The 19,155-nt window shown below is 46.3% G+C and overlaps 1 protein-coding gene across 13 annotated transcripts in view; it reads right to left on the bottom strand.

Annotated features, from left to right (window-relative positions):
• Positions 1-11,878: 11,878 nt before the first annotated feature.
• PKNOX1 (PBX/knotted 1 homeobox 1) overlaps positions 11,879-19,155 on the bottom strand; it is a 48,321-nt gene continuing 41,044 nt past the window's right edge. For 5 of the 13 annotated variants that reach the window (XM_075519433.1, XM_075519403.1, XM_075519414.1 and 2 more), the window contains one exon: positions 11,879-18,290. In XM_075519433.1, coding sequence (XP_075375548.1) covers positions 18,079-18,290 — 212 coding nt within the window. In that variant the 3' untranslated portion in view covers positions 11,879-18,078. The remainder of the gene's footprint in view (positions 18,291-19,155) is intronic. The other 8 variants (XM_075519378.1, XM_075519395.1, XM_075519369.1 and 5 more) reach the window with 2 other exon arrangements.

The raw sequence follows: 19,155 nt of genomic DNA, 5'->3' as shown, positions 1-19,155 counted from the left end.
GCTCCAGCCCTCTTGCGGGCTGGGGGCAAGCCACACGGCAGCTGCACCCTCCGCTCCTCTCCGCCTCTTGGAGGGAGGGCTGCGGGCACCCGCCCGGAGACCCTCCTTCTCACCCCCGGCTCCCTTTGGGGGCCAAGGAGGCAGCTTCTTCCTCCCCTCCGCTCCCCAGGGGCGAGGGGAGAGGCATGGCCCCAGAGGAGCGATGAGGAGGGGAGCGGGTGGGACATGGCACCCCGGTACCCGAAAGGTGGGGAGCTGGGCAGGCGCGGGCAGGAGGGACAGGGAGGGACAGCTGAGGGCTGTGACAGGCAGGGGGACGAGGTGCTGGGCTGGTGGGGAACGATGGCTCCTGCGGCAGCCTTTGGAAAGCATCTTCCTCACATCTGGGGGAGCTGGTGGCACTGGGTGTCTCGTGGGAGGGGGCAGTGAACCGAACCCGTTCAAGAAGTAAAGACTCATTCTCACGATATAGTCAGTGGGAGAGGGGATACGGCTGCATCCCCGCGTCCTGTAACAGTCATCTCATGAACATGCATCCTGAGGGCTTGTTATCAAGGGATAGAGGCAAAGGAGAGGCTGATCTTAATTTTTCTGTCAGAGTATTATGTTCCAGGAACCGATAATGGACATATGCCATGGCTGCAAAAACATAAATGAAAGCAAATGTGAAAGGGGGGCTGTGGGACGAAACTGAAGCGCCGTTGAAACCTGGTTTGGGGGAGTTGCTCCCAAAACACATAAGAGCTCTGCCGTCTTTCCATACGTCTCAGGAGCTGCTCCAAGGGGACAACAACCAATTCTGATTTTGGCTAGTCCATACTTTCAATCTAATCTAGTTTCTACGAGCCTTTTATTAAATTATAGAATGCTGAAGTATTTCTATTTAGGAAGATTGTCTCCGCTGTCTTTTGTTTCCTGAGTGACACAAGCTATATCAGATCTTCTGCAAGTTTTTGCTTGAGTAATAACCATATTTGTCCAGAAAAAGTTAAAAACTGATTAGATCAACCTCATTGTATTGTATTTATTTTAGCAACCCGGTTGCAAACTGAAGGATATTAGTCCATGCGTGTGGAAAAGGCCTCAGCAAGCAGGGAAGGAGGTTTCATTTGCCTTGCCAGCAGAAATCCCCGCAGGACCTGTAAAGACGCGCCCGTACACAGCATCGGTGGCAGCAGCGGGACCCAACGGTGGCCACCCAATGGCACTCGCCACGGCTGCGCGCTCTCGGGTTCTGCGGGGCATGGGGGTCCCACGTATCTACCAGAGGAATGGGATTTTCAGGCTTTAAGGATTTAAGGAGCCGTGAGAGGGCAGCGGGAGGAGGGCGAGGGCCGGGCAGCATCCAGTCCCACTGCTCTGAGCACAGCACCCAGCTCCGGTGCAGGAGACGGACCCTGGTCCTGCAGCACCAGCCCACGCTCTTCTCCCAGCACCGCCTGCTCCGAGGGGTGCGCGCGTGTGTGCGTGGGGGGGTGTGCTCCAGAAACCCTTGCTGCTCCCCACAGTCCCATCTGCTGCAAGACGTACCTGCTCTTCATCTCATTGCTCTGCGATGTTGGGGGGCACATTTCCAACAAGGTCGTTAGTACATCAGGGTAGGACGTTTTCACACCAGGGAGCAAATGGCCCCGGAGGAGCTCGGGCTGCCCACGCCGGTCAGGACACATGGGTTATGCCCGCACGTGAAACTCATGCAAGCCTCCTCCGCTGGGACACATGGCCTTGGCTCCCTGCAGCTTAATCTAGAGGAAAACAGCTGTGCAGGGCCTGAAGTGCTTTAAATGGAGTGCGGCGTGGGAGGGCTGCCCTGCCCCGGGAACTGCTGGGAGACAGGGATAAAACAGGTGCCCCAACAAGGTCCATGCCCACCTCCGGCTCCTGAAGGGGAGCATCAAAGCTGGAGCTGGCTACCCTCCACCTGTGCTGCCTCGCTAGAGCTTTTAAATCTTTCCCTCTGGACGCCGGCGTCCGTGCCCCCGGCAGCCTGCGAAGCGCAGGGGATGCTGACTCTTCGGAAACCCTGGCTGAAGTCTGCAAAGCGGGACGTGGGGAGAGATGACAGCACTGCAGACGGCTGGGAGATGCTGGATGAGTCTGCGGTCACACGGACTAAACCAACACCACTAGCAAGATAAGCATCTTGCTGGCCCTGCCCAGCCACCTTTTGCGTTACGGAGGCTTCCCCGCCTCCCCCGTCTCCCCCCACCAGTGTTTCATCATGGGCCCACCACCGGCGGCACATAAATAGAGGGCCCGGGCGGGCTGCGGGGCGAAGACCGGAGACACGGCTCAGGGTCCTGCACCGCGCCCCAGCGCCCGTCCCGCCTGGCCGGCCACCCTGCAGGTAACCAGCTCCGTGCAGCGCCTCGCGGCACGGCCACGGCCGGGACCCGTGGGGACCTGGCACAGGGCGGGAGGGAGCGCCTCGGCCAGCCTGCAGCCTGCTTTCCCAAAACTAAGGGGGAGGATGAGCATTTGCGCTAGGAAAAGCGTCCTGGCTGGAGCAGGAGGCTGTTCCCGCTGCAGCTGCCTGATGACAAACGCGATGTCGTGGTTTTGCTGGAAATCGGCTCTGTTGAAGAAGCCTGGTTTCATTGCTAGGTGGGGCCAGAGGTTTCGGTGGTGAGTGGGACTGCCGGGGTTGGACAGAGGTTCGGGGGTGCGAAACCTTTGACTTAATGGTGTCTGATGGCGGTGCCCTTCTCTCTCTGTGTGCGAAGCCCAGAGGAACCGGGCGGCCGAAGCCGGGAGCAGCCGGGAGGGAGCTCTTGGAGTGGGGCTGCAGAAGGGAGATCCTCGCCGAGCAGCAGCCTTTCCCCGGGGAGCGGGCCTGGGCTCCGTGCTGCCCGGCACAGCGATCAGTGCACTGGGAACGATGATAAAGGAACTGGTAGATTAAAATGTGTGAATGAAACGAAGGGGCAGAACAGGAACTTACAGCGAGCATGAAGCAGTTACCGGTAACTTAGACAAGCAAGAGTTTGCTTTAAAAACAGGAAAGCTTTAAAGTCTTTCTTTTTTCAAATAGAAGACGGATGGAGTTCACGCTTTCAAGTTTTTTCTTTGTAGTTATGCAATTTGGAAATATTTTTGTTTAAAGAAAAGTTAAGAAGTAATTGCAAGTAGTTGCATGTCTGCAAGAGTAGGAAACGGGGGCTATAAAAAAATGTAGGTAACGATATAATTGTAATCAAAGGTGGCATTGGGGCAACCGGAGAAGAGACCCAGCCTGGAAGGAGCCAGTGCAGGAGGGAAGCAAGCGTATTTAATACAGCAGGACGTAAGGTCCCTCACACAGGGGGAAGGGATCCAAAAGTGCAGGCTGCACTTAAGGAAATGTTGGGTCTTGAAAAGCTGGCAGTCCGAAAGAAGAGTCCTCAGCCTTAAGACAGAGAAGGGAGTCAGCGCGAGCTGCCAGGAGGTGCTGGGCATCCTAGGGAGTGTAAGAGGAGGAGGAGGAGGGAGGAGGCACAGGGAGGGGATTTCATGCCCGTTAATGGCTCTCTGCTTGAAAACGGGCTGGCCGAAAACCTGAGGAAGGCAAAGAGCAGTGTCTCAGGAGGAGCGCCCGGCATTGGAAACATCTTCCTTATGAAGCAGAGGCTTCGCAAGTTGAAATAAGGATGAGGTGACCCCCTTGGCTTCCCGGGAGGGAGTGCGGCGGCTGGAAAAGGCAGGCAGCGAGCTGCCAGGTGGCAAGCGGCACAGCGTGAGGGGCCGGGAGCTGACACCCGGACCCGGTCTGTGGAGAAGCAGGGTCCCGACTGCGGCAGTAGCCACAGGACGAGCCACCAAAACAGACAGTGCTTCTCTGAGCCCTTCATGGGTCCATGGCTGAATGCCTCCCAGGAGCAATTAGTCACTGAAACGTAAACTATTAGCATCAATATAGGGGTGAACAAGTGCCGTTTGCTGGCCAGGGCAACCGTGCCAAAGCTCAGTGTGTGCTGCAATGTGGACTTTGCTAAGCCAGTACCCACGTTGCAGCCGTCTGAACACCCGGTGGGTGGAGGACACCTCGGTGGAGCCAGGATGAGCTTTCGGGCACAAGACTTTTTGTTTTAGAGCAAACCACCCTGGTCCCCGCAAGCTGCAGATGACCAAAACTACGGCTAACGGGCATGTCGGGGAGAGGCGGCTGCGTCCCACTCGCTTTAACCCTTGGAGGGGTCCCGACCTTGGAGGGTCGGTGTGCCCATGCCCAGCGTGACGCCTGCACCTATCTCCCCCTTTCTCTCCCCAGAAGCATGGCTCTCACCAGCGCCCTTCGCCTGTCGCTCGCCTGCCTCCTGCTCTGCGGTGCAGCCCCGAAACCCATGTGTGACCCCAGCGCCTGCACCCCGTGCCCCGAGAGGGACATGGAGGGGCCGACCACCGCCACTGCCGGGGACTGCTGCCCGCCCTGTCCCCCACCCTGCGCCTGCCCGCCCTACCTGGAGAGCGACTGTGAGATGCAAGGCTTCGCCAGCGGCCACGTCCCCGCCGGCCGCTCCTTCTACATCGACTTTGCCCGCAAGCTGTGCACCTGCCACCCCGGCGGGGACATCACCTGCGCCCCGCTGTGCCCCCGCCTGCCCCCCGCCTGCCAGGCCGTGGGCAGCCCCGTGGCCGACGGCTGCCCCCGCTGCGTCTGCTACGACGAGGAGGAGATGGCGGTGCCCGCCGGCACCGTCACCGCCCGGGGTGCCCGGATTTGCACCTGCCCTCCCCAGGGTGGGCAGCTGCAGTGCAGCGGCAGCGAGAGCGAGGAGTGAGCCTGTCCTCTCTGCCGGCTGAGGGCAGGAGGACGCGGAGCCTCCCTGGCAGCAGAAGGCTTTCTGGGCATCCCCGCTGAAAAGTGTTAAATGCTTCAAACTGTCCTAGAGGACTTGGCGACGGATACGGCTGTGCCACAGAGCACCAGAGGGATCCCGCATTGTATGTCATTTATATGCCAGGGCAAAGCGTCTATGGCAGGTGAGCTTGCTTTGTTGTAAGGCACGTTCCACGGCGGTGGGCTACGAGAGGTTAGACTGCTGCTAGCGTGTAACTGAAACAATGCAGTTATTTATTTATTTGTAAGACGATTGAGCTTTTGTACGTGTTTACGTTTGTATCGTCTGTTTATATAACTCGCTGGATAAACTTCCTCCTGGGGGCCAGGTTTTCGCTTCCTGTAATTCCATTAAATTCAAAGTGGTGGGACCAAAATCAGAAGATCCGCTGACGTCCCCCTCTCCCGGCTTTTTTTGAGGTGGGGGGAGTAGGTGGGTTAGCACATGGCTGTGTTCTCAGGAGGAGGCAAACCCCTCTCACGCCTCCATCCTCCGGAGCAAAGCCATGAAGCCCACGTAAAGGATGTTGGCAGTCAAGGGCTGACCCTTCACAGCCACCTTGGTGAAGCAGTTACCCAGGGCTGACCCTGCTGTCAGTCCCTGCTGTGTCCTGTTTCAGCAGGAATACCCCAAATTTTGTATCAGTGACTGCGTCCTCCTCACTTGTGCTCTCCCCTTACCACTGCTGGAGACCGACATAGGATACGGCAGAACCGCATCTTCTGAATGCTTTGCTGTATATAGATATATACATACATATATATATATATGTAGGGAGACTGTAATAAAAAACACGGCTTCATCACATGAACAAGTGTTAATTTTGTTCCTTCTAGGGGTTGAATAAAATCAATTTTACCAATAAACTTTTGAAAACTTTACTGATGAGCACACACACGCTTTGCTTTCCTCCTGCGTTAGCTGGTGTTACTCGGGCCAGGCAAGCCTCTCTCCAGCCGCCTTGGCCACGGGCATACCTGGAAACCTTAAACCTTAAAGCCCCCTGGCTTCTTTTCATATTCCTTGTTACTGCTGTGCCTGATGCTGTACGACTGCAAAAACCCAGTGAGCAGATGAGATTCAGGCGAAGGGTTAGAAACAAGTTGGAGGAAGCAGGCGAATGTGCTTTTCAAGACGCCGCGAGGGTCCCCGTCGATTGGCACTGCCAGAGGCTGGCTCTGCCCCGGGCTCTGGTGACCCTCGGCCAGAGACGTGAGAGCTCAGCACATCTGAAGAACTGCTGCACCCCAAAGCTGGGCCTGGGGAACAAGGGCTCCCGAGGGGGCCACGCTGTCCCCCTCCACACAGCCACCCCACCGATGGCCCTCGGCGGGGAGCTGCAGGGTGGGAGCGGGCTGGGACCCCCAACCCGGATGCTTCCCGAGGCTGGAGGGCTCTCGGGGACTTACAGGGCCACGCTGGTTCGGGGCCTCGCACCGGGCAGTTTGAGAGCAGACGAAGGGGACGTGCTGGGGACATACGGGGACGTGTTTTGCGTGGAGCTGGGGCAGCCGGGATACCTCCTTGCCCCAGTCCTGCACCCACTGCTGCGGGGACGGGGAAGCAAGGCAGCAGGAGACGCCTTTAATGGGGAAAACATCCCTCCCCAGGAGCCTGGCAAGCTCCCTGTCCCGTCCCCGCTGTCGGGACGACCCGTGTGGCCGTCACCCACGCCGTACAGCCGACGCGCTCGGCAGTTTCGCCTCCTGCCTGTGCGATTTGCAGAAAACTGCAGCAAACCTGAGGGCTGGTCTGGGTGAGGAAGAGCGCTCACCGCAAACCGAGAGGTGACACGGCCTCGCAAAAGCCACCTCGCGCTCCCGCTCGATGTGGAAAACCACAAGAGGCACCAAGCCCAGGCATCTTCGGGCAGTCAGCAACTTCTGCAGCGCTCGCCTTGCAGTTCGGAGGTGAGAAGCTCGTCACTCGCGACACGGAACAAGGTTAGGAAACAACACCTCGTACCTTCCCCTGGTTTCCTGAGGTAGGTGTTCTTAGAGAAGGCAGACGGCGACTCCGGATGTAAACTGATATTGAGCCCACGATAATGAACACTCGGCTCTTCCACCACGGATTTTATTGCAGCTGGGCCGTGGGGAGGGGGTCAGAAATCACCCTGCCCCAGCAGCGAGGGTGCCCACGCCTCCGTGCGCGCCGGGTCCAGCCGGCTGCCGGGGCTCCCCGGCTCCAGCGCAAGCTGAGCCCCCGGCCTCATGCACGTCCCTGCCCTGCTCCCAGAGGACGCGTTTCTGTCACGGGGAAAGGGGTTTTACCCAGCGTCCCTTCCCCCTCCGCTCTTCTCCGTATGGTTGAAAAAAATCTCTTAGTTTTCGGTAAGGTTAAAGCTCGCCGTCACCTCACAGACCAGACACCGGCATGAACGCAGCAGGGAGAGAGCAGCTCCCGTCTCAGCTGTTGCCGGGGTGGGGGAAAACAGCACCTACACCCCCCGTACTCGACATCTGAGCATCCCGTGCTGCTGCTGAAGCCAGCAGCACAAGAAATTCCTCCCCTTATAGGTGTTAATTACACCGCTGTCCAGGTGTTTCCCAATAGCTGAATGAATTCACATCCTGTATACGCTTGCAAGGTGTGAGTATTTTTAGTCCATGGGGTTAGCTCTCTCATCTGCCAAGCATTTAAGGCAATCAGAATGGGTTTGCAAGCGTAGCGGTTGTTCGGAGGGAGTCACGAGTGATTTGGGCAGACTCCCTGTCACCTGGGGAGGGTGGTGGTCAGCTGAGGCTGTTTATTCTTTGTCAGGCATCTTATCTGTCCCACTGCTTCTCCCCCTTGTGTGACTGATAACCTTTGAACAGGAAAGAATGACTGACAGACAGCAATCCCTGAATAATATTGGTTTTGTGTGAATGCTCTTTATACAGGGTCAGCATAGGAACAATGAGGAGTTATTCTTCAATCAATCTGTGCAAAAAGCCCCCGCCGGCCCCTTTGCAAGCCGCCCGTTGGAGGTGAACTCCAAAGTTTCTTTGCCCTGCCGCCATCTCCGATTTGAGGATAGCTTGCATCTCCAGCCTCTGCCTGGATGTCTCGCAGGATCTCTGGCTGCATTTCATCACATTGAAATAAGAAGCTGCATTATGTTACTTTTTCCAAGAACAGCACCAGCACAGGGAGAAAAGAAAAAAAACCCTGCTCAAAGACAACGCACTGTTCAGTTGTCAGAATTTATTCACTTAAGTTTAACGTCTTGGTTTTTAGCATGCTTTATTTGAATGGGTGTTGTCCTGGACTCTCCAATATTAATCACACATGTGCTTGTCTATGTTTGGACACAATATTGCTGGTACTGTCATTTATTTTTTTCCAGGTCAGATTTTCCCCATGATCTGGACATTGGCATAGTTTTGTGGCTACCCATTTGCATGGTCACTGTAACTTTGCATCGCAACCAGGCACACGTTCGCAGGTAAGGAGCCGTACGTGTTTCTTAAGTGCAAAGCAGTATACAAACCCTTGTGCATCCCTAAACTAGCCCTGAAAATTGAGTCAAAAGCTGAAATTTGCAACTCCTAAAAAGAACTCATTTTACATATAATGCAATCAAGTCGGGGGTGGTGGTGGTGTTTGTGTTCTTCAGTGTCCCATAACTTTGTAAAAGATCATTACTGCTGCTTAGTTATTTGTGGAACTGACAGGGCCTTTCTTCATTGTATTATTGATTTAATCATTGATTTAAACAGAACCATGTTTTGGGCATCACTCCTTTTAACATGCCCTCTCAGTTCCTGCCTCACGAGGCTGTCAAATATTAGGGTAAAATACTCATGAGTGAAAGCCCGTTAGGAGGTGCCCTTTCAGCACAACTACACCCAGTGCCAAGCAGTTAAAGTGTTTGCCCATGTCCTCCTCCTTTCCTGACACCCTGCCAGAAGAAGTGAATTCTTTCTGGGTAGTTCACCAAACAGCTTTAGCATCCCTGCTGCTCCGCTCCCCCCGTCTTCATCTGTAAAAGCCCAGCTTTAGGAGTACAGCTGTCTCTCAGTTTGACGAGGTATTACGCTCTTAAATTATCAGAAATCCTGATCCTGTGGCAGGTTCTGCACTTGTGATTTCTGACCAGGATGACAGCAATGTGAGAGGTTTCCTACAGGATCCCCTCATTCAACTAAACCGTACCCACTCATTGTTGGTAATGGACTGACTACATCCCCCTAGAAATACTTTTTCTTTAAAATTTGGGGGCAGGGAGAGAGGTAAAATTTGAAACTATCTTGTGAAGGTGTTCCTTATAGGAAATTTTAGGCGTATACAGTTGCCCTGACATGCCTGCTGGCGTGGCAACGATGCAACGTACTAACCAGCAAACAGCACAAGGATGAGAACTAAACTCACACACACAGATATGATTGGGTCAACGTAAAAAGAAAAATATTATGAAGTAAAAGTTGACCTACACCAGGACATTGAGCTGAAGCAGATTTTTTAAATGCAACTTCTTCCCCTATCCCTTTGGTCCAATATCACAGTGAAAAAAATCACAGAGATAGCGTAGAAGAAACTGCAAACAATATTGCATGGTAATAAGAGAAGTCCTGATCGTCAGATGTTCTCTGCATCACAAGTAACAGCCTTTCCTTCTTCCATGTGGGTGGGCAGAGGGGACCAAAAATGTAGGTTTGGCATTTGAAACAGATGTCTTCTGGGAAGAGCAGAGGAGCTGACACTTGGGTTATCTTGGTCAAAGTCACAGAACAGCAAGCAAGGGGCTGCACAAAAAGAGGGATGTACTGGTCAGGAGTTTCAGGGCAAACTCAATATATGCACACTTGATGCAGTGTGTATTTTGCTTCTAAAATTTAAAACAGAAATGGATTTTTCTGACCATTTATTAAGTGTAATTTCTTTAAATTAAGGATTTGCATGATTTAAGGGGAGGAGGTTTGCATGTTTCCTTAAGATGTGCATATTTTGTGATGCAGCGTATTAAAATATGCATTTCTATGCCTAAGACCTTTTACTTGAACAAACGGAAACATTATAAAAAAGCACATCCGTGACAAAAGTGACACGCGTTCATTTGGGAAAATAACGTACAAATTGTTTTAGGCCTAAAGTGATTTAGCTTCAAGGTTGTGCATCTACGCTGACAGCTTATTTTCAGTTACCATTCCGATACTGCGTTTATAGTAGCATCCACAACTCAGTTCTGTAAAGTTGTTGGGCTTTTCCCAGCAAAGCTGGCTTTGAATGTTGGAGTGATTTGCGGAGCCATTATTCAACACTATTCACAGTTGAAAAGCTCAAGTGACGCAGAAAAAGTCTAGGGCATGTAATCAAGGATTAATTGTCGCCAGCTTTCAAAGAAAGGAAGGAGGGGAGGAGAAAAAAAGAACAGGAATGCAAAAACAGTTGTTTGAAAGCAGAATGAAGAATCTTGGAGGAAAATTATTATTTCCGTAGCTGCTTAAAGTGTCACTGCATTTACAAGTGAGTCAGGAGTAGTGCTTCCCCCAGCATCTGAAAAGCTGAAAAGGCAGCACAGGTATTATCTAAACCCCTCAAAATCTCTGAGTTTCATTTGATGATGCTTCTTAAAATTGTCAAGAGCTTTCAGGTCTCAATCCAGCTATAGTACAGAGTTAAGAAAGTTAATCAGAATCAGCTGTGCAAGATAGTCCTTTTGTGTATCAAAAAACCCAAAGAAAAAACCCACCCTCTTGTTCCAATATAAAAATACACTGAGACACCAGTAACAGAAATATTCTCTCTCTCTCTCTCCCCATCCTGGCCTTAATTTGGATCTCACCCACGGAGCCATATACACTCCTAAGTATCTTAGAAAAATCAGTACCTGTGCAGTAATTGATTTTGCTTACATAATCACACATATAGTTAAGCCCCCTTGCCTTTTCTGTGTGCTAGCCTCTGCTGAAAGTAAGCGGTCTAAATCTTAAAGACCAAACAAGGTTATAAACTGAGCTACGCAGAAATGCACAGTAAACATAATGTGATGAACGTTTAGGCATGAAGGAGAGTCTCTGCGGTTTGTAGCTCATACTGAAAGGGGGGAGGGGGGGCACAGCAAAAATGGCATATAAGTCAATCACTAGTTTCTTAAGTATGATCTGCATATTATTCACAACTATTAAAAATCTAAGTTTAAAAATGCTTGGATCTTAACCTAACAAAAAGTGGGCTAGGAATGATGGTCAGGAATAGGTCCAAGGGCCTAATCTTCTGACTTACACTAGTAGCGACACAAAAGTCCAAAGACCAACCGAGATTATAAATATCCATAGGAGATTTTCCCTGATTATTTTGTAAACTCTAGATCACATCTTAGTTGCATGAGGAAGACAAACCGAACCTACAAAGGTCACGTTCCTTTCAGCTTTTAGTAGGGTGTCCAAACGGTGGTTTGCAATTTCATTTTGTTTTTTAAATACACCACAGGCTTAATCCTGCATACCTTGCACACTCTGTACTTGCATGAATTTAAATACGGATTTTGAGTAAATAATGCAGTACCTAGGATGTGTCCCAACCTTATCTGTTACTTTGTGCAGAATCCTCATCTTACACTGCAGGTAGAGTCGGGTTTATTTTCCCTAGCATTGAGGATATTGCTCTGGTTTTCTACAAAAGAGGGGTAATTAGAAACAGCCCTAAGCTGCATGCTAAAGGATTACTGTTTTGTAAACAGGTGCTCCACAAAAGCAAACAGGTTCACCGGTTGCTTATGACTATGCTTCTAACTCCTCTAACCCTTCTTGAAGAAGGGGATTCACCTCTCAGGGGAATTTGAAACCAACGGACTAGGGACATGCTACCCTGGACATAATGTAGGTGAAATAATCTGCTTTACAGGGGTTTTTTTGGTTTGGTTGGTTGGTTGGTTGGTTTTTTATCCTCTTCAGATTAAGGGAAAAATTGCTCCCTGGCAGCAGTGGAGTTAAAACTATTTCCAATGGTATCGCCAGGAGTTATTCTCAAGCGCTCTTTTAACGTCAGACAAAGAAATGATCAAATACTCCTGCGTCTAGACACATACTACTCAGTTAATCACAGATTAACCCTTTAAAAACAAAATATGATTCAAAATCCTTGGGGACACGTTCTGGCATAAGTCAAAAGCTGTAAAACTTTGGCACGGCACCACGAGGCTGTACCAGCTCCAGCCAGCACCGTCACGCACAGGACCCCTTCGGCCAGGTGTGCCGGGCTCAGGGCTGTGCTGTCTGGGGATCGCCCTTGGATGTCACCGAGCCGGATGCTGGGGAAGCAGGAGTAGGAATAAATAACGCTTCAGTGCTAAGCAGAAGTACATCTTCTCTCCAGAGCACCCGTGTCTGCCTGCGTCTTTGCGCGTAAGACTCACACACACTGGATGAAACAAGTCTGAGTTTCTTGCTAGAGAGGAATCGCTATCTTGTAATAAAAAGGCTGCTCATTTCCTGAAGATTTCTGATCTAGTAGAACATGGTAATTTTGCAAGCGCGTTACAGCCTATCTGGCTAAACAAGTTAACACATGGGACTTGCACAAGGGGAAGTCTTTTGAAATAAGTCACTGCCATATATGCTTGGAACCATTACTGAAAGTTTGATGTCCATGCCATTTTAATTAACAATTTTGAAACAACAACGAAAAAAAAAACCCCAAAGTCACACACATTATGGACTATTTACCTGCTAATTCTTTCTTTCATCGAAGCTGCTCCTGCATGACAAAAGCATAATAAAAATCCCCATACTGGTAAGAACTAGTAAATATTTTTCTTTTGCATAAACAAGAAAACTCAAACAATAAAAAGGCCGAGAATTGTCCCTAGCCAAGAACTAGTTAACTAGTTTGAAACTATGCTCAAGATTTCTTGAAAACATATTTGTCTTTCAGCCAAACAATACTGTTTAAAGTAACACGAATGCTTTGCTTTAAAAATGTGCTTTTTCAGTTCACAAAGAACAGCAGCGTAAAAATAAATCATCCATGAAGCATATTCTGATTTTTAATTTTATCCCTTGACAGATCAGTTGCTTCAAAATCCCTTAACAACCAAGGAAAAAAAAGTGACAGGGTTCACATTTTAGAGATTGTCGATTGTATAGACCAAATGTTGCTAACCCATGGAAAGATTTATGGGCAACTTCTGTCACGACCTGAAAACACTGGATTCTATTAACACAAAGTCAGTATCTTTATAGTAGTCTACAAGGTTGGTAAGGCATTTCACTGCTTTCTCGCACCTTGCTTTTCTCTGGCAAAAACAGCTGTGATCACTCAGCAGGTCCTAAAGAACTAAGTCACAGAAAAGGAACAGATTTTATATCTCCAGGTGACAAGAATGAACAAATAACATGATTTGGGCAATCACTTAAAAGCACATTAGTGCCAATTTCACTACACTTTACACTGGCTGATCAAGTTACTTTTGGAGTTAAAAATTAAACAACCCAAAACCTATTTGAAGGAGGTTAGTTAGCCAGCCAGGGGTGGGGGGGAGGGAACCCACACTGAGTTCGAGTTTGGCAAAACCAACCTGCTTTACTGTTCAGTGCAGCTGAACAGTAAAGAGCAAAGTGTATTCAGCACAAGGCCGATGATTTGATCATTTGCACACTATAATTAAACCTGCATTTTCATGGATATGCTCTGTTTTTAGGAGGTGGTGAGAGTTTGAATTTATTATTAGGAAACCAAAACATTTCACTTAATTGTTTAACATGCGAGACTTTCATGAGGGAATGAAGGTTAGTTACATTTCCAACAGGATTTCAAAACTACATTTTGCCTATTCAACTCTAAAAACTAAGCTGAATAGAAGCCTGAAAGGTTTAAAAGACTAATCAAAGTAACAGAAGTCAAAAAGACAATAACAATACAGCACCTAAAAATGGGTAATTCACACATTTTTGACATTTATGTCTTGCATAGACAAGTACTTATTAATTTTTTTTCCCTCCCAGGACGACTCAGCTTCAGAAAATAAATCTTAAATCAACTTTAATTACAATTAAATGCATGTGTTCCAATTTTTCAAAATACCAGGGTGTTTTGAGTTTCTGTTTGTTTGTTTTAAGTGCTACAAGTCTAATGGTTTTATGAAACTATCATCCCTTGGAAAGGCTTTGTTTCATCCTTTGGGCTGTCAAGTGCATAAAGTCAGGAAGCTGAACTGCCTTCTAATTCTTTTTCCATGTGATTAGAGAAACAAATAGATATATTATTCATGCATTAAGTCTTTGTGGCTCTACTCCACTAGAATACCCACAAACCAAGCTACTCTGAAAGCGCAGGAACTGGGAACTCTAATTCCTCAGCGCAGGTCTGCCTTCTGGCCATATTTTGAACATGAAAATGACACATGGTGCACACCAGGTGTGTAACACGAATTCCTGCCCTTCCAAGCCCTTCCTCCACACCCTCGTTTCCACTGGAAGAAAACCTAGGTATGGAGGCAAGATAAAGTTGGAGGGCTCTCCAAAAGGTTCCCAATAGTGACCAGGGACCAGAGCAAGGAACCAATTCTCTTGCAGGTAAATGCAGCCCGACAGGCAGCCTCACGGAGTTTCCCTGAGGTCAGCAGGACTCCGCTTTGACCCAATATCCAGATCTAGGAAACGCTCTGCAGAGCCAGAGCCCTGCCTGTCGATTCTAAATGCTTTCCAACATGATTATTTCTTTGGAACAGTCATTTAAAAATATCCTGATCAATTTGGAATTGATTTACTAAAACACAATGTTTCTAAAGTTAAAGAACAACAGGAAATTGCCTTGCCTGTTACAGAAATCTTGGAAAAATTGGACTGAGAACCCTGTTTTGGGTTAATGATCTAGATTATGTTGAAAAAAACTTAAAAGTTTCAATTATTATAACTGCAGAAGAATTACATTGATTTTAAAAACAAATTAGTTCTATTGCATATGAACATGACTTTAATTGGGGGCAGGAGGCAGAATTATACATGGGTTTAAAGTTAGGTCCCCTATAAAGACTTTTTAACTAATGTAAACGTGTACCTTTCCTGAACAGTGATGCTTTGCTTAAACCAGCAATCTTTCTTACACAGCAAAAAAGGAAGGACACTGCTTTTTTTTTTTTTTAAATCATGAAAAGAAAAAGCACTTCTGTGCAGTTCATACCCGCTACAGAATTCTCACTGAATTAAAAGACAAGGTTTGAGTTCCATATGTTAAGCAATGCCTTTGATTATATCGGTAAAGCCTCTTCAATTTTAGGAATTCACGTCCCTATGTTTTTATGTTTCTAATTTGACAGTAAAACTATTACGTATTCCCCCTTTCACAGTAAATTCTGTCAACTTCACTTTCCAGGTACTGATAAACTAGCTGAAGACAAGGTCGCAAACGTTTCATAAGAATAAAACTTCGGCTGCATATAAGGTGGGAGGAATAAAAAAGCTAACCAGGTAATGGTTTCTTTCTGAAAAATAAACTTTCAGAAGTTTGCAAACCCTGATGCCTGGTTATTTCCCATTGAGTTCCAAGTGGCACATAAACTACACGTTCCTGAACCCTCTTCCAGCTAGCTGTATAGATGTTAAATTGTTTTAATACCCTCTCCCTTTTTAAGATCTCTGTTCTCATAGTTTTCAATGTGGGCAAATGCCCATTGCCGCATTACCTCCAAACCACAGAAGTTCTCTCGCCCATTTTGGTTTACCCTTCCCTTCACTGCTGGCTTCTTGCTACCCCACCAGATCTGCCGGCTGAGCTGCTTCCTAGACTACCTCAAAGCAGGCTGGGGAAAGCTCTGCTGGTAGGTCTGGGGCAGCAATGACTGGTCAGGGAGGGAAAGGAGAGTGAGAAATGGCCTGTTCCTCCAGCATAGGTTGATTTGGAAAAGTACGTATTTTTCCATAGGCCTGTACACGCTGAGAAGTAGACTATTCATCTGCCTATGTCCTAGAAGTACAAGGATTAACGCACTATTAAATACGAACAAGGGTACCTGAATAAAAACTCCAAACAAACCAACAAATGTAACCTACTATATAATGGAAACTGTGGGGGTGATGAAGAACTTATGGAGTTAAATAAAAAAAACAACTAAAAAGAAAAATACAGAATCCGTGTGTCTGTTCTAGTCATCTCGGGTATCCTTTGCAGGAGCAGTAGGTTGAATGTTTCCAAAGGAGCATGATTTGTACATGATATTTGTCTTTTAAAATGTTTTGGCATCAAACTGGATTTCACAATAGCCTTTGAGACAGTTATGCCATGTCAAATCTTTCCTAATTAAATCTTTCATTATTCATTTACTGTTCTCTTTAAAAAACATGGCACATTAGTGCCAAAGCAGTTAGAGAAGTTAGAAAAAACCAAATTCTGTAGAAATTACCACTCCAACTGGAGTACAGCATTTGATCTAAGAAGCAAGATCCTCAGCCAGGAATAAGCGAAAGCCATAGCAGAAACATCACTTGTGTTGACTAAAACCCAATGCCAATTCTTCAAAATAGCGACTAGTCATTGAAAACTAGTATTACTCTCCATGTATGTATGCCAACGCTACTGACATTTCTTCCTGAAGTTTTTCTTCATACCAACTTATACTTGCCTTGGAAGACAATCTTTAAAGACCCACTTCCAATCATTTAAGCATGTCTAAAAGTACATGTGTTAATCCTATTGAAATCAATGCAACCTAAGCATAAGCCTGAGTGTTTTGTGAAGCAGAAATGAAGTATTCAATTAAATATCTGCATCTGTCAAAGGGCTTTGTTCAAATAAAATGTCTAAAGATTCTAAAAGCTAACATCATCTTCCCTGTCATGTTAAAAATGTAATTAGATTTGGTCTAAATCAGAAGGAAGTTTTGGCTTTGATCTAACCCAACATTGTGACAAATGGACAGGGGGGAAAGAGGATGTCGATCTTACCATGAGACTCTTAGAGTCTGTTATTTGTAGTGAACAACAGGAAATACAAAGTTCCAAAAGTAAGTGTTCATGGATAGACACACACAGACTCCAAACTTCGGGAAAAACAAATGAATTGTTACCACAAAAAAAAGTGTTTTCATCACTAGCTCTTAGTTTTTAAATGGCACACAAGGATTTTCTACTCTAATAAAGCCTGCTGTATATTCTGGTAGTAACCTTCAGATTTGAAGAAATTTTATATAAAGCCATAAGTTATATTTCTTTTTGTATTAGGGGAAAATATTTCAAATGCAATAAAATAGCAGAGTGATAGCAGAATTCATGACTGTGTAGTAGGCAACTTTTCATTTTTCAGATTCAGTTGTACAAACTATAAACTGTTAAATTTCTCTAATAACTGGAAAAGTTGTGGGTATTTGAATTTACTTACCTGAATATTCATTTAGCAAATATCTTCAGATACAAGTCTAGATACAGAGTTAATGTAATTTGAATATTAGTTTACACATAATATAAATCAATGTTTGACAATATCAAAATCCCATCAAACAGTGGGTCCTTCTTATGCTATTATCAAATATAGTATATCACTGTGGGATAGCTGAGAATCACAGAATGCTAGCGTAGGCTTGTTTATTAAATTTGGTCAGTTTTCAGACCTTCCAAATAGGAATACTAAACATTTATTTTTCCTCTCTGGAAATTTTTTTTTTTTCCTCCTGCTTAATACAGTCGTCATCCCAATTCCTAGTGAATTTATAAAAATATTTTTTATCCAATAACCCCGGCAAGGTAAAAATAGGAGTTTTTATAGCAAATGATAAACAGGCTCACGGACTATGAGAGAAACTAAACTTATTTAAATTGCCATACATTCGCTACTGAATCACACATCAACATTTCCTTTTTATGTGTGTTGCTGTCCACCTCAGACTAGCAGTTTTTAAGGTGCAGAAGCATCTTTCAAATATATGCATCTAACTTAATGATTAAGTTCCACACACTAGTGTCACATGCTTTAAATTTACATCACCTGCCCATCAAGAGCTGTATTAAATAACAGCACTAATTGAAACTGCATAATTCTTTAGAAATTGCAGCACTTCCAATTCATAGAACAAAGGGGTGCTTATGTGGTTCTTTATATTACTAGATATAATTTTCTGAAATAAGAAATGAAAAAAAAAAACCAAACACATTTGAAAGAAGTTGCTGCACCTGCAAAAACACTCTTTAAGCTTACTATGAAATACAAAAAAGTGCACCCTTCTATATCTACATATAAAACATATTAGAAATAAAACTTGTGTAAAATGTTTGCTGTGCAAACTATAAAAACAGTCAGTCAGTCCATTCTTTTTCCTAAACATTTCGTCACACTCTCTTTCTTCCTACTGCAGAGAATCGCTGTTATCCAAGACCAGCCCACTGATATTTGTTGTTGAGAGATCTCCTCCATCATCTTCACCGCTGTCTACAGACTCATCCTCACTTTGCCCTGCCATCATAACTTGCTGAACAGCCAAAGTAGCGCCATCGGACGACAAAGACTGGAGACTGTCTACATTCATGTTGACTGGAGCTGTAATTGTTACAACAGCACCTGCAGAAGCACAATCATAGTACTTTAGCATCTTTCTTGGTTTCTAATTTTAAGTAATACATATTTATATATAACAGAGTTTGTTTCTAATCAACAGGAAGAAAACCTAAGGAACTAAATTGAAATAAAAGCTATACAGGTTGTCAAACACTTAAAGATCAGGAAATGCCAGAATTAAGTTGGCCAGGAATCTTAAACTGAGCTGTTATGGACACCCATTACAGCAACTCTCCAATCAAGTCATCACAAGACCATTTCTGCAAAGTATTCCAGCTTAATTCATTGCAAAAAAATGGGAGTGTTCATAGAGATTCAAGGTGACTTCAATGGATAAAGCTGTTGTCCGATCCAGCAGAGGCTGAGGGAGAAGTTGCTACAAACTGGAAAGGAATAAAGCAGCAGGCGGCAGGACGGAAAGGATGGTCCTGAGATTAAAGCAGTTATTTATCTTTCTTAAATTGAGTGTATTTGTTTGATCTGATGCAGAGGAAGTTACTTCAGACAAAGCCTTTGGAGGCTCTATTACACTTCTCTGCTTCTCAATGTTCAACTTGAAACACGAGGCATATATAGAATTGCAGATGCTCAGTCCCTCTAGCAATAGTGAAAGGAATGTGAACAGGATGGGGAGTCATGAAACTGAAATTGCAGTCCAATACTGCTAATCAAACAGAATGCTACTGACATGCATACACATACTGAGAGAACTTAACTGCACATCTAACCTTTGTTCTGTTGTTTCGTAACTCTTGAAACAAAAGCAACAATCTCTCAACATAAATTCCAATAGAAAACCCCCCCAAAATGCAGAGAATTTTTAAAGAGGGAAAACCTGACACATTTCTCTTATGTTTTTTTCAGATTA

The sequence above is a fragment of the Mycteria americana genome, chromosome 1 (assembly GCF_035582795.1).
Source record: "Mycteria americana isolate JAX WOST 10 ecotype Jacksonville Zoo and Gardens chromosome 1, USCA_MyAme_1.0, whole genome shotgun sequence".
In the NCBI taxonomy this organism is placed as follows: domain Eukaryota; kingdom Metazoa; phylum Chordata; class Aves; order Ciconiiformes; family Ciconiidae; genus Mycteria; species Mycteria americana.
Note: the sequence above shows the minus strand (reverse complement) of the source record. Positions and strands in the feature narration are given on the sequence as shown.